General features: G+C 46.2%; 1 protein-coding gene across 2 annotated transcripts in view; it reads right to left on the bottom strand.

The window, feature by feature from the left end:
- Positions 1 to 1,943: 1,943 nt before the first annotated feature.
- The window catches only part of olfm1b (olfactomedin 1b), a 35,971-nt gene continuing 20,399 nt past the window's right edge, over positions 1,944 to 17,515 (bottom strand). For both annotated transcript variants that reach the window (XM_087998145.1, XM_043720668.2), the window contains exons 4-6: positions 15,266 to 15,485; positions 14,027 to 14,133; positions 1,944 to 5,752 (exon numbers count right to left, since the gene is read on the bottom strand). In XM_087998145.1, coding sequence (XP_087854271.1) covers positions 5,078 to 5,752; positions 14,027 to 14,133; positions 15,266 to 15,485 — 1,002 coding nt within the window. In that variant the 3' untranslated portion in view covers positions 1,944 to 5,077. The remainder of the gene's footprint in view (positions 5,753 to 14,026; positions 14,134 to 15,265; positions 15,486 to 17,515) is intronic.

The following is a 17,515-nucleotide window of genomic DNA, read 5'->3' as shown; positions in this document are numbered from 1 at the left end:
GGCGGATGAAACTTCACACTGAGCATTGGGAAATGACAGATTTTGATAGGAAGAGTGTAGAGAAACATTTGAATATAAATGGTACAGCTCTTTCATGGTGTGCAGGAGTTAGGAAGCTTTGGGGATAAATGTGCATCAATCACAGAGGATGGCAGGACAGATTGAGAGAGAGCAATTGATAAAGACTTGGCTTTATTCATCGAAGGATAGAGTACAAGAACACGGCCATTATGTTAAATCTGATCTAAAACCCTGGTGTGGCCTCAGCTGGAGGACTGTGTACTGTGAAGGCATTGGAGAGAGTCTGGAAAGAATTCCAAGGATGAGGAACTTCAGTTGTGTTGGTAGGTCAGGGAAGCTGTGACTATTCTCCTTCGAGAAGTGAAGACTGGATGGAGATTTGATTGAGCTGTTCAAAAACGTGAAGGATTTCGACAAAGCTGATCGTTTGTCATTAGCAAAAGGGTTGAGGAACAGAAATGAGTGGCCAAAGAAACACTGGGTAGATGTGACAAAATGACTTCACCCAGTGAGTGATTGGGCTGCCCAAGAGTGTGATGGAGGCAGGGTCAGCGGAGGATTTGAAAGGAAATAGGATCATCATTTGTGATTATAAACACACAGCTCAATGGGCAAAAGGCAGGCAAGTCACACAAGGTGAATTGTTCCTTAGAAGACTAGCATGGACATGGCAAGGTGAATGGTCTCTCTCCATGATATAACCATAGAGTCATAGAGATGTACACCATGGAAACAGACCCTTCGGTCCAACCCATTCATGCCGACCAGATATCCCAACCCAATCTAGTCCCTTCTGCCAGCACCCGGCCCATATCCCTCCAAATCCTTCCTATTCATATGCCCATCAAAATGCCTCTTAAATGTTGTAATTGTACCAGCCTCCACCACATCCTCCGGCAGCTCATTCCATACACGTACCACCCTCTGCGTGAAAAGGTTGCCCCTGAGGTCTCTTTTATATCTTTCCCCTCTCACCCTAAACCTATGCCCTCTAGTTCTGGACTCCCTGACCCCAGGGAAAAGACTTTGCCTATTAATCCTATCCGTACCCCTCATAATTTTGTGAACCTCTGTAAGGTCACCCCTCAGCCTCCAATGCTCCAGGGAAAACAGCCCCAGCCTGTTCAGCCTCTCCCTATATCTCAGATCCTCCAACCCTGGCAACATCCTTGTAAATCTTTTCTGAATCCTTTCAAGTTTCACAACATCTTTCTGATAGGAAGGAGACCAGAATTGCACGCAATATTCCAACATGGCCTAACCAATGTCCTGTACAGCCGCAATATGACCTTCCAACTCCTGTACTCAATACTCTGACCAATAAAGCAGACCAAACGCCTTCTTCACTATCCTATCTACCTGCGACTCCACTTTCAAGGAGCTATGAACCTGCACTCCAAGGTCTCTTTGTTCAGCAACTCTCCCTAGGACCTTACCATATATAACTCTTCATGATTTTAAAAAATGTCCCACCAAAACTTTCAAAGCTTGTTCAAAATGGGATAAAAAGACAGAGAATGAGGTTTCTGCACGTCTGATCGGCGACATCGGGTGCAATCCCTTAGAGTAGAGGCAGAGGAAGATTTCATTGAGGTGTCCACATGATGGAGAATATTGTTCGAGTAATCAGGAGTTTTCAATGGTTGGACATGCCTAACCAGAGAGAAGCGACTGGTTACCGAACCAGAGGGGGAGAGGAGGAGAATGTTTTTGACTCAGTGAGTTGTTGTGTTCTGAGACATGCTGCCTGAGAGGGCAGTGGGAGCAGATTTAACAGGAACTTTCCCAAAGGGATTAAAGATATACTGGATTAGGGAGAATTTGCAGGTCACTGTGGAAATTACAACATCTAAGGAATGTGTTGAGTTAAAGACTCCAACCAAATGCATAAACACTGTAGGATTCACAGGGACTCTTTATAATTCATCTTGGACTCCTTTTAATGATAAAATAGAAAGAGGCAAATACAGAGGTTGACTTTAACAGTCGCACTGTTTTCCTGTTACAACAGTCAGTAGCAGCACATGCCAACCCCTCTCTTCACTGCCATTGGTGGAGAACAAGAGATAAAATTCTAAAGAAACACATACTGACATATTGAAAATCTCACACTGACATAGACCAACACAAACACACTCACTGACACACTCAAAAACTCACACTCAGATAGACCAATACACACACACACAAAACCTCACACTCACATAAACCAACACAAACACACTGACACACACTCAAAACCACATCCTCAAAACCTCACACTCACATAGACCAACACAAACACATACTCACTGACAGACTCAAAACCTCACATTCAGACCAATATACACACTCAAAACCTCAGACTCACATAGACCAACACACACACACACAACCTCACACTCACATGGACCAACACACACACACTGGCACACACAAGAACAACAGAATTGCATGCAATTCTGGTCTTCTTCCTATTGGAAGGATATTGTGAAACTTGAAAGGGTTCAGAAAAGATTTACAACGATGTTGCCAGGGTTGGAGGATTTGAGCTATAGGGAGAGGTTGAACAGGCTGGGGCTGTTTTCCCTGGAGCGTCGGAGGCTGAGGGGTGACCTTATAGAGGTTTACAAAATTATGAGGGTCATGGATTGGATAAATAGACAAAGTCTTTTCCCTGGGGTCGGGGAGTCCAGAACTAGAGGGCATAGGTTTAGGGTGAGAGGGGAAAGATATAAAAGAGACCTAAGGAACAACTTTTTCACACAGAGGGTAGTACATGTATGGACTGAGCTGCCAGAGGAAGTGGTGGAGGCTAGTACGATTGTAACATTTGACAGGCATCTGGATGGGTACATGGATAGAAAGGAAGTGAGGACTGCAGATGCTGGAGATCAGATCTGAAAAATGTGTTGCTGGAAAAGCGCAGCAGGTCAGGCAGCATCCAAGGAGCAGGAGAATTGAAGAAGGGCTTATGCCCGAAACGTCGATTCTCTTGCTCCTTGGATGCTGCCTGACCTGCTGCGCTTTTCCAGCAACACATTTTTCAACATGGATAGGAAGGGCTTGGAGGGAAATGGGCCAAGTGCTGGCAGGTGGGACTAGATTGGATTGGGATATCTGGTTGGCATGGACAAGTTGGACCAATGGGTCTGTTTCTGTGCTGTACATCTCTATGACAAGCACACTGACACATTCAAAACCTCACACTCACACAGACCAACACACACACAAAACCTCACACTCACATAGACCAATACACACACTGACACACTCAGATAGATCAACACAGACATATTCAAAACCTCACACTGATAAAGACCAACACACACACACACTCAAAACCTCACACTCACATAGACCAACACACACACACTGAGACATTCAAAACCTAACACTCACATGGACCATCACACATGCACACACTCAAAACCTCACAGTTACATATAGACCAACACCCGCACACTAACACATTCAAAACCTCAGTCACATAGACCAATGCGCATATACCCACATTCTCACACTAACATGACTAACTCATTCACACACAGATACTATCACAGACCGACAGTCTGAGACAAACTGCCAGACACATTCACAGAGACAGACAAACATGCACACACTGCCACACAAACACACCAGATGCCCATAAAGATGATGTCATACACATTCATTAACATTTTCTGATGCAAACCAGCTCTTCTGCATAAACTGACAGACATTGGCAGATGGAGGCCAAAAGAGATGTGTAGACACCAACGTACACACTCATGGATATGGACAGCCCCCCTCCTCACCTCCAAACTCTGTGCACACAAAATGGACCCTATAACTGACACACACGGATACAGTAACAAAGACAAACACACAGGTACAAATGGAGACAGACTCAGATGTACAGATTGACAGTGCACACACAGAGTGCTATCAGAGAGATACACACTTACAAATACATAATGCAGATACACTCGCTCACCTTCACTCACACAAACCCACAGCTTTGCAAAAGAATGAAGCAATATTTTGACAATCGGTACATGAAGAGAGAAGTAATTACTGTGATGATGTGATTTGCGCACCAGGATGGGCTGATATGAAATATTAAACTCTACAAATCAACCTGGGTTGAATTCAGAACAGAGTCTTAAAGTACCAGGTTTTAGGATAGGGAATATGGTCTAGTTAATCTGATGCAGCTCACACTGTAGTTATCCAACGCACAGATGTTAATTGGGCCTTTACACTGTGTCACTGACAAGCTGTGACACACAACTCATCACACAATGGACTTATGCTCAAATAATTACATCTCTTCAGATTAAATAGTGACTTCTTTTAGGTAACAATGAGGCAGCTGAGGAACACTACAGAAGGTTATAGTCCAGTGACAGTGAGGGTGAAGTCCAGTTAGTTGACAGCTGCATGTCCAGAATGAGCCAGTCCCATGGTCATTGATGGTAACTGGTAGAAGAGATAGATTTTTGCAGAGGTGGAGTGTTTTCAAGTTGGGAGGGGGGAAGTGAGATGGGGGGAGCTGTTTTGTTCCCTGCCTCTTACAATTTGCCAAAGTATTGAAGATCGAGTGAGGAGGTCCCTGACCATCAGCAGGTTTGGTTCCTGTGGTTGCTCCTACTGTGGATCCCAAGTTCAACAGCAACAACTTGGGTCCTACCATCCTCAACACTGGAGAGAAAGTGAGAGAGGGACAGGAAGAGAAAGATAGGGAGGGGGAGTGAGGAGGGAGTTAGGAGGGAAGTGGTGAGGGAGAGAAGGGGCAATAAGTGGGAAGGAAGGAATAGAGGAAGAGTGTATGAGAACACAGAGGGAGGGAGAGCAGGAGGGAGGTAGTATCTCGTCCATTAACCTATTGTTATGAGTTTGGAATTGGGAGCAGATATCAGCTAATTGAGGAAACCCTTTTATGTGGAGACAGGAATAGCCCAGAAACCAAACTAAAACGTCAAAGAGGCTACATGTCCTTTCTATGGAATATATATAAACACCTCTACAGGTCTTCCAGATCTATATATCACTATACTGACTGTATCATTGTGGAAAGGAAGGAATTTGTATGGCCTTACAACTCATCAGATTTAATGATGTGGAACAGCGTGACATTGTATAGAACCTGGTGACCATTATTCCATGTGTAAAGGGCTCGGTCTTTGGGATTATAATCCAGCATGGAGATGTGAGAGTACTGGTTATGGAACTGGATGTCAGTGTACTCATAGGTGGAAGTGTTGGTGTTGTATGAGTAGTAAACCTTGGCCCCACCCAGGTGTGAGTTGGTCATGTACAGAGTGCCACAGATCATGAAGGCTTCCCCTGCACTCCGTTTAGGATAGCCAGTGTTCCAGCTCCGGATCACCTCCAGCGTTCCCAGATCCAGCTTGCTAATGACGATGTTCCCAGCATTCTGATTGGTGGCATAGACTGCCCAGAGCCCACCCTCGTCCACCATCAAGTCGATGTCAGAATGGCCTCCCCAGGAATACGGGTACATGTTGTTATAGCCGGCGTAGTCCAGGCTTCTCTGAGTCAGCAGCCGCTCAGTGGGAATGTGGAACTTGATGAGGATGTGGCTCTGGTATTTATTAAAGTACAGGGTCTGATTGTAAACCACCTGACCAGTACCAGACCATGGGTGAGGCAGACGGTACACTGTGAAATTGTCCGTACCCATGAAATCCTGCAGGGACTTATAAACACGCACAAAGCGGTTGTTATGGTAACCATCCATGTAATAAACCTGTGGAAAAATTAGACAAAACAACATCAAGATGGATTTGTCAGTTAAACATTAATCAGAATAAGACCTGAGTCAAAACTATGCACAATTTCCCATAATTTCACATTGGGATCCCTCCAGCTTCTGGATCTCATCCAAGTCCCAATTGACATCCCATGAGTCGGTGATGAAGGTAACCTCTCCCACTTCACCTGGTTTGCAACATCGGATACATTGAGCACACCATCCTCCTCTGCAGCATGGTCCCATTGCCTGGCTCCCTCCCAGTCATAACCCAGCAGTAACCAGCTACACCTCCCCATCCCACCACACACACACACACACACACACACACACTCCTCCCCTACACTGTTCCCTCTGTTGTTCCCCAAGATCTATCCTTGGCTCCACCTATTGCTTATTTACACACTGTCCCTTGACAATATCACCCAAAACTACAATGTTAGCCTTTCATGGTGTATGGCAACATCCCTATCTTTGAGCCAGGAGGCCCAGGTCCGAGACCCACTTGCTCCAGAGATGTGTTGTAACAGGTTGATCCGAATATATCTGCGCTTGTAAATGAATGACGCTCAGCATTGCATCACCAGCCGGTCACTCTGTGTGGTGGTCAATCTTACCGAGACTGGCATGGACAGTTGCATCTGTAGTCAGCAGATCGGTGAGGATGAGATCAGGTATGTTCTTCCCTCTTATTGGTTTGCTCACCACCTGCTTTATACCCATGCCCGGAGCTATGTCCTTTAGGACCCAACCAGATCAACCAGTATTGCTGCTAAGAGACTTCATGGAGTGCAGAGTTAATGTTGAGAACTCCAATGTGGTCACTCCCTCCTCACTGTAATATCACTGTGGTCTCACCTGTTCCTCAGTGGGACAGGATACACAGGAGGCTGGTGATGGTGGTGTATGGGTCATATTCTGTGATGTCACTTATTTGACCAGTTTGAAAGACATCACTAACCTGCAGACCCGACAGTGCCCTTGGTCAATGGTGGCAATACCATTTCATTTCAATCTTTTTGTGTGTAGTTTTGTTGGAACTGAGCATTTTTCCTGGCCATTTCAGGGGGCAGTTACACTATGGGTCTGGAATCATATGCCAGTCAGATTGGGTAAGGACAGTAGATTTCCTTCACAGAAGAATATAAGTGAAACTGGTCGGGGCTTTATGCCAATGGTTGTCAATTGGCTCACTTTTAAAAACACAGCATTGCTGAATTCAAATCTCACCATCTGCCCTGGTGGGATTAGTCTGACTCTCTGGATAACTGGCCAAGGGACATTACCTCCCCCTGTTAATATGCTTCAAACACAAACAGACCATCTCGCATGCTGCTCTTTTCCAGTGAGAACAAGTTCAATTTGCACAGTCACTCCTCATCAGCCAGTTCTCAATCTCTCCGACTGCTCTCATCACCATCTCCCCTGAAGCTGTAATGTTCCTGCCGTGCTGTGTAATCTGAACTGGGTCTGGCATTGTAAATACTGCTGCATCAATGATTTATAAAGATTACCTCATTAGTTCAATCTGACACTGACATTACTGCTGGGAATCATTGCTACAATAACTTCAACTTAACACCAATGTTGAGAGTAATTGTGTTGAGTTCTGCGTATTGTGTCTTCGTACGGGGTCAGAGAGGGGTCTGTGGGGAGCGGTAGGTCAGTGAAGTGGAACAGCTGGGGAACCACAGTGTCTGTTGCTGTGTCTCTGATGGAGTTATGTTGACAGTCATAAAGCCGACAGAGTGGGAGGCCTCCGATTCAGCTGAAGCTTTGCAGAAAACAAAGTCACTTTTGCAAGAGAAATCCATTGTCAGATCAAATGAGGTTGAAATTTTGAGACAGAAATGGCTCCAGTGAACAGATTGGTATGAGGAGATTAAATAATCCTGGGAGAAACAGGGGCATAAATATAGTGAACCCGTGACAATGTGGTGAAGCAACTGAAAATGAGGTTCTGAAGGGCTGAGCTTCTGCAATACTTTGAAGGATCTGGACTCCACAAATCAAAATGGCAACTGCCAATGATAAACACACTCATGTCTACAGCTGTCAACATTGGGGGACGGGGTGACCTGACTGTTTTTAGAACCCTCATGATATTATACAAATCTTGTGATATGTCTCAGCTGCTACAATGGGGATTGCCACATCTGTCAAATGAACAATGTGTTTGCTGAGAATTAGCCTGAAGCCTTAGCAGTGAATTGAAAACTGTGAATACAGTCAAACATTGTAAACTTAGGCCCTTCAGCCCACCATGTCCATACCAACCCAACAAACGCCAAACTACACTAATCCCACTGACGTGCCTACTGTGCCCTGGCATTTTAAGTGCTCACCCAGATGTTTCTTAATCATTATTAGAGTACCTGCCACCACCACATTCTCAGACAGCACATTCCATATTTCCAACACTCTCTGTGTGAAAAGATTTGTCATTTACATAAATGATTTGGATGCGAGCATAAGAGGTACAGTTAGTAAGTTTGCAGATGACACCATAATTGGAGGTGTAGTGGACAGCGAAGAGGGTTACCTCAGATTACAACAGGATCTTGACCAGATGGGCCAATGGGTTGAGAAGTGGCAAATGGAATTTAATTCAGATAAATGCGAGGTGCTGCATTTTGGGAAAGCAAATCTTAGCAGGACTTCAACACTTAATGGTAAGGTCCTAAGGAGTGTTGCTGAACAAAGAGACCTTGAAGTGCAGGTTCATAGCTCCTTGAAAGTGGAGTCGCAGGTAGATAGGATAGTGAAGAAGGCGTTTGGTCTGCTTTCCTTTATTGGTCAGAGTATTGAGTACAGGAGTTGGGAGGTCATGTTGCGGCTGTACAGGACATTGGTTAGGCCACTGTTGGAATATTGCGTGCAATTCTGGTCTCCTTCCTATCGGAAAGATGTTGTGAAACTTGAAAGGGTTCAGAAAAGATTTACAAGGATGTTGCCAGGGTTGGAGGATTTGAGCTATAGGGAGAGGCTGAACAGGCTGGGGCTGTTTTCCTTGGAGTGTCGGAGGCTGAGGGGTGACCTTATTTAAGGTTTACAAAATTATGAGGGGTATGGATAGGATTAATATGCAAAGTCTTTTCCCTGGGGTCGGGGAGTCCAGAACTAGAGGGCATAGGTTTAGGTTGAGAGGGGAAAGATATAAAAGAGACCTAAGGAACAACTTTTTCACGCAGAGGGTGGTACGTGTATCGAATGAGCTGCCAGAGGAAGTGGTGGAGGCTGGTACAATTGCAACATTTAAGAGGCATTTGGATGGGTATATGAATAGGAAGGCTTTGGAGGGATATGGGCCGAGTGCTGGCAGGTGGGACTAGATTGGATTGGGATATCTGGTCAGCATGGACGGGTTGGACCGAAGGGTCTGTTTCCATGCTGTACATCTCTATGACTCTATGTCTAATTACCTCTCAAACTTCTAAATCACTTACTCCTCCCCTTAAACTCTTGCCCTCTGGTCTTAGATATATCTGCCATCGGGAAGAGGTTCTCACAATCTACCTTATCTAACCCTCATAATTTTGGAAACCTCAGTCAATCCCCCCTAGCCTCCTCTGCTCCAAGGAAAACAATCCCAGCCTACCCAGTCTCTCCTCATAACTGAGACTTTTTAACGCAGGCAACATCCTGGTGAATCTCCTCTGCATTTTCTCCAGTGTAATCACTTCCTTCTGATAGTGTGGCAACCAGAACTACACAGAGTATTGGGTCCAACCAATGTTTTATTAAATTGTAACAAGATTTCTTTACTCAGAGATTCTGTGCCCGGGCTAATGAAGGTAAACATTCTGTATGCCTTCTTTACCACTGAATAACTGTACTGACATCTTCAGGGATTGATGGACTTGCAGACCAATGACAGGATTGTTCTTTCACTTTTGTAGTCAGCGTATAGATATGTGTAAATATATCAAAAACAGAGAATGCTGGAGAAACTGAGGAGGTCTGGCAGCAGACTTGTGGGGAGAGAAACAGAGTCAACGTTTCGAGTCTAATATAACTTATTCAGAAGTGTTAAGAAGGCATACTGTGTTTTTGCCTTTATTAATAGAGGGATTGAGTTCCGGATCCAGGAGCTGCAGCTGTACAAAGCTCTAGTACGGCCACACTTGGAGTATTGTGTACAGTTCTGGTCACCACATTATAAGGAGGATGTGGAAGCTTTGGAAAGGGTGCAGAGGAGATTTACTAGGATTTTGCCTGGTATGGAAGGAATGTCTTATGAGGAAAGACTGAGGGCCTTGAGGCTGTTCTCATTAGAGAGAAGAAGGTTGAGAGGTGACTTAGTAGAGACATACAAGATAATCAAAGGGTTACATAGGGTGGACAGGGAGAGCCTTTTTCCAAGTATAGGGACAGCAAACACAAGGGGACACAACTTTAAAGTGAGGGGAGATAGGTATAAGACAGATGTCAGAGGTAGTTTCTCTATTCAGAGTAGTAAGGGTATGGAATGCTTTGCCTGCAACGGTAATAGATTCGCCAAGTTTAAGTGCATTTAAGTCGTCATTGGTCAGGCATATGGACGTACATGGAATAGTGTAGGTGGGATGGGCTTCAGATTAGTATGACAGGGCGGCGCAACATCGAGGGCCGAAGGGGCTGTACTGCGCTGTAATGTTCTATGTTCTATGAAAGGCATTGGAAAATAGGCTTGCAGTCAAAATTATCTAAAGAAAACATCTTTTCAAAACCTTTTCAGTTCTGAAGAAAAATTGTACCGGACTTGAAATGCTAACTCTCTCTGGGTTCTGTCTCCATCTACCTGTTCACTTCCCAACCCCATGTCCCTGTCATCAGTATATATACCACCTTTCCCTCGCTGCTATCTCTTCTAAAGAAGGGTTGCTGGACTTGAAACTTTAACTTTGTTTCTCTCTCCACAGATACTATCAAAACTGCTGAGTTTCTTGAGCAATTTCTGTTTTCTTCAGATCCATTACCCTGAGATTATGAGTGTGGCGCTGGAAAAGCACAGCATCTGAGAAGCAAGAGAATTGATATTTCGGGCATAAACCCTTCATCTTATGCCTAAAACGTCGACTTGCCTGCTCCTCGGATGCTGCCTGACCTGCTGAGCTTTTGCATCGCCACAATTTTCAACTTTAACTCTTCAGCATCTGCAGTCTTCACTTTCTCCTGAGATTATTAGTGCAGTGACATCACCATTACATCAGCATCTTCCTGGACTCGATCGAACTGAGAGCTGTTCCCCATTCTATCTCCAGGATACAGACAGATCAGGCCATTCACCCTTCTCTGTGCATTTGTTTTGAAACCTATAAAACCTTAGCACCAACTCTCTGACAGTGTGGCGTTCCCTTTGTTCTTTGTTGAATTGTTATTGTACAATTAGCTTAGTTGGCTGGAACCTGGTTTGCCGTACAGAGAGGCACCAGCAGTGTGGGTTTAATTCTTGCACGGATTGAGATTAGTAGACTCTCCTCCTCAACCTCTCTCCTCACATGTGGTATGTTGACCCTCAGGTTAAACCACTACCAGCTGTCCTCTCTGTAATGAGGGAGCATCTGATGATCTGGTTGGATCTTGCTCAGACCCTTGATCTCAGCTGGAAAAAGCAAAGACAGGAACTTGCATGAAACCATTTTCTGGATCATGCGGCTCCATTCTCAGCATCGATTTTTATACCCTCACAATTGGAGAGGCTGTAGCTGGCCACTGGGGTCAGGGTTCCTTTATCCTCTACCCCCCCAGCTATTGTCCAGCTATTGCCCAGCCCTGATTTTAATCATGTCACCATTGGTGGGCCTGGGTTCAGTGACTGTCGCCTCTAGAGTGAAATTCTTCCACTAAAGCACTGCCTCTCGACCTTTTCATAGACTTTCCCTAAAATCTTCCTCCCTGCCTCAGGTCCGCAGCTCCAACCAATCTATCTCATTCATTGGTTCAAATTCAGTTTGATTAACTTGGCCTGCGCTGATTTGTTAGTGTTATTGGGAGGGAGGGAGTGTGAGAAACAGGAGATAATTGGAGAGTGGGTTACTGAGGGGGCAGAGGGTAGTGGGAAAAAGAGATGGCACCAGAATTAGAATAATAGGTTATTCGGTGGGCTCAGAGTGCGAGAGAAAGTGAGTCTAAATCTCTGTTCCAATGTAAGTGTGTGAAGGTATGGATAGTGGTCAATAGTTTAGGTAAAGTACAGGCACATATTTCCAAGTGGAAGTGTGATGCTGCAGTGATAAGAGTCCCGGTTTAAATTAGGACAGGACTGCATACAGGAATATTCAGGAAAGGATGGAAATGGGGAGGGTGGCAGGATTTACTTAGGAGAGCATTGCCATGTTTGAGAAAGAGAATGTCCCAGAATCAAGGATACAATCTATTTGGCTGGAGCTAATGAACAGAGAAGAGGCAAATAAATTTTCTGGTGGATTCCATTGACCTCTTGCTTGTGTACAGGATGAAGAGGAACAAATTTGCAAAGACACAGCGAAATAGAAAAGTTATAGTGCAGTTGTTATTGGAGACTTTAATTACCAGGGTGTAGACTGGGATAGGAGCGGTATAAAGGGCCAAGGAGAATGCATTCTGCCAGAGTGTTTCCTCAAGCAGTATGTGGCTAATCCAATGAGAAACGAGGCCGGGCTCCTGGGAATGAGGTGGGAGATCAAGTGACAGTAGGAGGACATTGAGGGGAGAGTGTTTGTTATATCATAAAATTTACTCTGCCTCTGGAAAGGCACAATAAACTATACAGATGAAGAAATATCAAATGGTGAAGAGGAGTTCAGTGCTTAAGAATGGATCTGGATCCAGTAAAGTGAACGTCGAGGTTGAAAGGAGAAACAGTAGCTGAACTATATGGACTATTGTCAAAGAAGATAGAGACAGTCAAAATATATTCTTCCAAAAGGGAAAGGTTTAGATTAGATTAGATTACACAGTGTGGAAACAGGCCGTTCGGCCCAACAAGTCCACACCGACCCTCCGAGGAGCAACCCACCCAGACCCATTCCCCTCCTACATTTACCCCATTCACCTAACACTACGGGCAATTTAGCGTGGCCAATTCACCTAACCCGCACATCTTTGGACTGTCGGAGGAAACCGGAGCACCCGGAGGAAACCCACGCAGACATGGGGAGAATGTGCAAACTCCACACAGACAGTTGCCTGAGGCGGGAATTGAACCCTGGTCTCTGGCGCTGTGAGGCAGCAGTGCTAACCACTGTGCCACCATGCCACCCATAATGTGTGACAAACAAATCCAGAACTCTGCCAACCCATTTAAGGGAAGACATCAGTGCTCTGCCAGAACTTGGAGAGAGTCGGCACAGAGGTGAATGTAATGGTCTTCACGAAGGAGAAGCTGAAAAGGCTGAAGCTGGGTTGATCAGCTGGACTGGGTGGACTACACCCCAGAGTTCCTGAAGTAGGTAGTTGAGGAGATTGTAGCGACATTAGTGGTTATCTTTCAGGAATCACTGGAGTCAGGGAGGATCCGAGAGGTCTGGGAAACTTTGTCCACCCCTCCCCACACCAATAAGCTTTCTCTTTTCAACAACAATAGGCCCAGTATGTCCAAAATTCCATGTTACAATGGAGAACATGTGCCCGAATGGAAACTGTGTGCTTGCGAATTATCCTCATCAATGTTCTCACACCTTCTCCAGTAGCTCCAGATCCTCTTTGTAACACAGAGATTGGAGCTGGTCACTGAGCTCCAAGCGTGCTCAAACCAAGGCTCTCATTTCAATTCCAATCCTTTCAAAGTGAGTCTCCCACTGTGTGTCAGCCTATGTATTTGCGTCTCCTCCCAGTTCTCATTGATAGGTATTCAATATGTGCAATGTGCTATGAATGGCAGAGGGCCATTCTCTAAAGGTTAACTGGTCTGTTCCCTTCATAGATACATACACACTGGCATCGTTCCTGTCTCCATACAGAATCCTCCACTTTGCATTCTTACAAACAAGTTGAAAATAATTTCCTTGTCAAATACAGTGCAAATTTCCATCACTTAGGGTGGTAATTCCAAACAAAAACCCTGGAGGACACCAAATCCCAACCTATCAACTCTTCATCCCTGCACCCGCTGTATTCAGACAGACTGTCACTTCAATCTCAGCAATTTATTTTTTTGCAAATTCCTTGCCCCGTCTGATTAATTTCTCCTTCACAATCTGCCTGTTTTTCATCCTGTCTCCTCCCCTAGGCCCCACCACGGTGCAGTGAGATTAACTGGCCTGAGCTCAGTTTGAAGGGAGCGGTGATTTGGTGTTTGCCGGGACATACCTTAGTGTCCCCCTCTGGTGAGGCAGGATCTGTCATCCAGGCACCAAACCTCGATCCAGATGTTTTCACGGTGAGTGGGTTGCTGATTCCCGTCAGTTTGCCACACGCTGGAATTGATGGAAAAGTGTGACTGTGGTGAGGAGCAATGAGTGCAGATGTGGCTGAGCTCTCAGTTTACGGTATCCTCCTCTCCCCTCCAACAAACCACCCTCCCCCTCAGTCAGAGTGGCCCCAGGGGAAGGGAGGGTGCTATGTCCCTTGTGGGATTGGAGTTCTTGGCCTGTTTGTGAGCTGAGCATGAGATTGTGGAATGATTCTGTGCGCACTGTGGTTGGTTTTTGCCATGAAACTCTGGGTGGCAGCTGGACAAAGTAACCTGGCACCAGTCACTGGACACTGTCCTATTGTCAGTGAGGGGTGGGGAGACAGTGAAACTGTCCCACTGTCGGGGGGGGGGGGCACTGGCCTTGTCTTATTGGGCCAGAGGGGTCGCCATCCTAGTTGCAGCACTGCTGTGGCGATGCCCCTCAAGGTTGACTCTCGCCGTGGTCAACTCCCTGAGCATCTGGTCAGTTTGGGAATGAAGGGGCCATGTCCATTGTCCAGATGCAGTGATCAATCATCCCCTTCCTGTCAGGGAGCAGGAAAATCTCAAATTCCAACCTCAGTGAGTACTGAGGGAACACATCTCATCTTAAAGTGAGTGGTCAGGGAAAGATCCCAACAAAGCTTAACACTGATGCTGAACGTGACCCCCTCTTACCTCCGCACCTCCCCAGGATGCTGTTGCCTTGCCGACCTGCAAGGCCTCACCGTGGTCAGGAACAAGGTTTGGCTACAAATCCTCAAAGGTCCAACAGCCATTAGCTATGGCCCCTCCTCTCTTTGCCCCAATCACTTGGAAGTGGGGAGCAATTAAGGATATTGTGGGTTTCCTGACGGGAAATGTGGCTATGGAGGGTCAGGGAAGGATTTGGGCGAAATGGTGCTTTGTTTCGGGGAGGTGGGGTAAATGTTACCCCACCTTCTGCCTGTGTGAAAGTTGGGAGGATTTTGGGGAGTGGGTGGTGGGAGAGGGGGGAACAGAGAACCTGTGGTCCCCACCATCGCTGCCTCAAATACGCGATTAAGTAACACCCCTCTTCAGTCCCCGAGGTGGTGTATTGGGGTGGGGGAGCTGGTGCGGTGAGGGCAACTAATTCCGCGTAAGCCATTTCAGACGCGCGATTTGGGGCCTACCTAATTTTTGCATGCAGGCTCGTAACCTGTTCTCCAGATTGGAGACTCTGGCCAGGAGCTCCTCGTAGTCGAACGGCCCGATCTCCTCCTGAAGCTCGGCCAATACAGCCGTCAGGTTCGTCGCCTCCGCCTTAAACTGCAACACCAACTTGGCGTCAGCTTTATACTGTTCCAGCACGGGGATTAAAGGCAACAGTTCATCCATTCTCGATTTTAGGGCCTGCAACGGGTAAAATAATCTCCATTCAGTCGCAAGTGTGGAAAAAAATAAAAATCCCGACGGCTCCCCAAGACCCCTTCTAAAGAATCCCCGTTTCTTTCTTGATGTCAGGATATCTCGGAGTGCCTTGTGGCCAATGAAGCACTTCTGAAGTCTAGTCACGGCTGCAGGAAATGTGACAGCCAATGTGCGCACAGCAAGATCCCACCAGTGGCCACGGTCAGGTAATCTGTGTCAATGATCTTGGGTGAGGTCAGGGCACTGGGGAAGGGATTGCACACGTCCTTGACAGCGCTGGGAGCAGAGGGCATCATTTAACTTAATATTGGAAAGACAGCAGCCCCTGACAGTGTCGGGCTCCCTGAGTACTGCACCGGGATGCCAGCCTGGATTGTGTTCAGACCTGTGTGAAGGAGTGTGGTGCTGACTGTCCCTGGGCTCTGGCTACCAGGGCACTGGCTCTTTTCTATTTGAAGGAGCAGACAGTGAACACTACAACAGAACAATTTGGGAAAAAAAGCCTTTATTTTTTTTTATTTTTTAGAATGCGATTGGGTTAACATGCTTTCAAATCACGTAACAAAAGGACATTCCGTAGAGATGCATTGACAATTTTTTTGATATTTATATATAAATTTTAATTTTTTTTAAAACGATTGATGGTTAAACGGTTTAACATGCAGGAGAATCACAGCAAAGCTTTAACAAGTCAGCTTTATAAGTATTAAAGAAAGCCTTAAAATTCTCATGAGTGTTTTTTTGTTTTTTTGAAATTATATAATAGTGCAAGATCAGGAGCCCAAGTCCACGGTTACAAAGAATTGGACTTGTGTCTTCGTTCAATCAATGCGGCTTTTCAAAAAAACTTTCTTAAACTTAGCCCTGCAAACAAACAAAGGTCAGAGCGATACTATAGAGGAGTTTACTGTTCCCTTCCCAGAACACAAGAAACAACTTTAAACAAGACACTTCCACAAATCTGGACACAAACACAGGGAAAGCCAGATTCTTGGCATTTCCCTCCAGCAGTAGGCTGCCCTCAGGTTGAAACATTTACTTTAATTGCCATCCACTTCATTTGCAAAATGACAAAGGACAATAACTTCCAAAATTATCAGTGCTTATTGCAAAGAATGGAGTGAAATATTAGTGGTGCCATTTCTCACTTTACTCTCCTGATGGCACCAAACCTCACTCCCATACACACTGACTCTCACTGGGGTACGGTCTCCCACACACACACTGACTCTCACTGGGGTACGGCTCCCACACACACACTGACTCTCACTGGGGTATGGCTCCCACACACACTGACTCTCACTGGGGTACGGCTCCCACACACACACTGACTCTCACTGGGGTATGGCTCCCACACACACTGACTCTCACTGGGTAATGGCTCCCCCACACACTGACTCTCACTGGGATACAGCTCCCACACACGCACTGACTCTCACTGGGGTACGGCTCCCACACGCACTGACTCTCACTGGGGTACAGCTCCCACACACACACTGACTCTCACTAGGGTACGGCTCCCACACACACACTGACTCTCACTGGGGTACAGTTCCACACTCACTGACTCTCACTGGGGTACAGTTCCACACTCACTGACTCTCACTGGGGTACGGCTCCCACACACACACACTGACTCTCACTGGGGTACAGCTCCCACACACACTGACTCTCACTGGGGTACAGCTCCCACACACACTGACTCTCACTGGGGTACAGCTCCCACACACACTGACTCTCACTGGGTTATGGCTCCCACACACACTCACTCTCACTGGGGTACAGCTCCCACACACACTCACTCTCACTGGGTTATGGCTCCCACACACACTCACTCTCACTGGGGTACAGCACCCACACACAGTGACCCTACTGGGGTACAGTCCCACACACACACACACTGACTCTCACTGGGGTACAGTCCCACACACACTGACTCTCACTGGGGTACAGTCCCAGACACTGACTCTCACTGGAGTACGGCTCCCACACACATTGACCCTCACTGGGGT

This window comes from Chiloscyllium plagiosum, unplaced genomic scaffold (genome assembly GCF_037043375.1).
Source record: "Chiloscyllium plagiosum isolate Xiang-an unplaced genomic scaffold, Cpla_swu_hap1 HiC_scaffold_21, whole genome shotgun sequence".
Lineage (NCBI taxonomy): Eukaryota > Metazoa > Chordata > Chondrichthyes > Orectolobiformes > Hemiscylliidae > Chiloscyllium > Chiloscyllium plagiosum.
The sequence above is the reverse complement of the archived record's forward strand: the minus strand, read 5'-3'. Positions and strand labels throughout refer to the sequence as shown.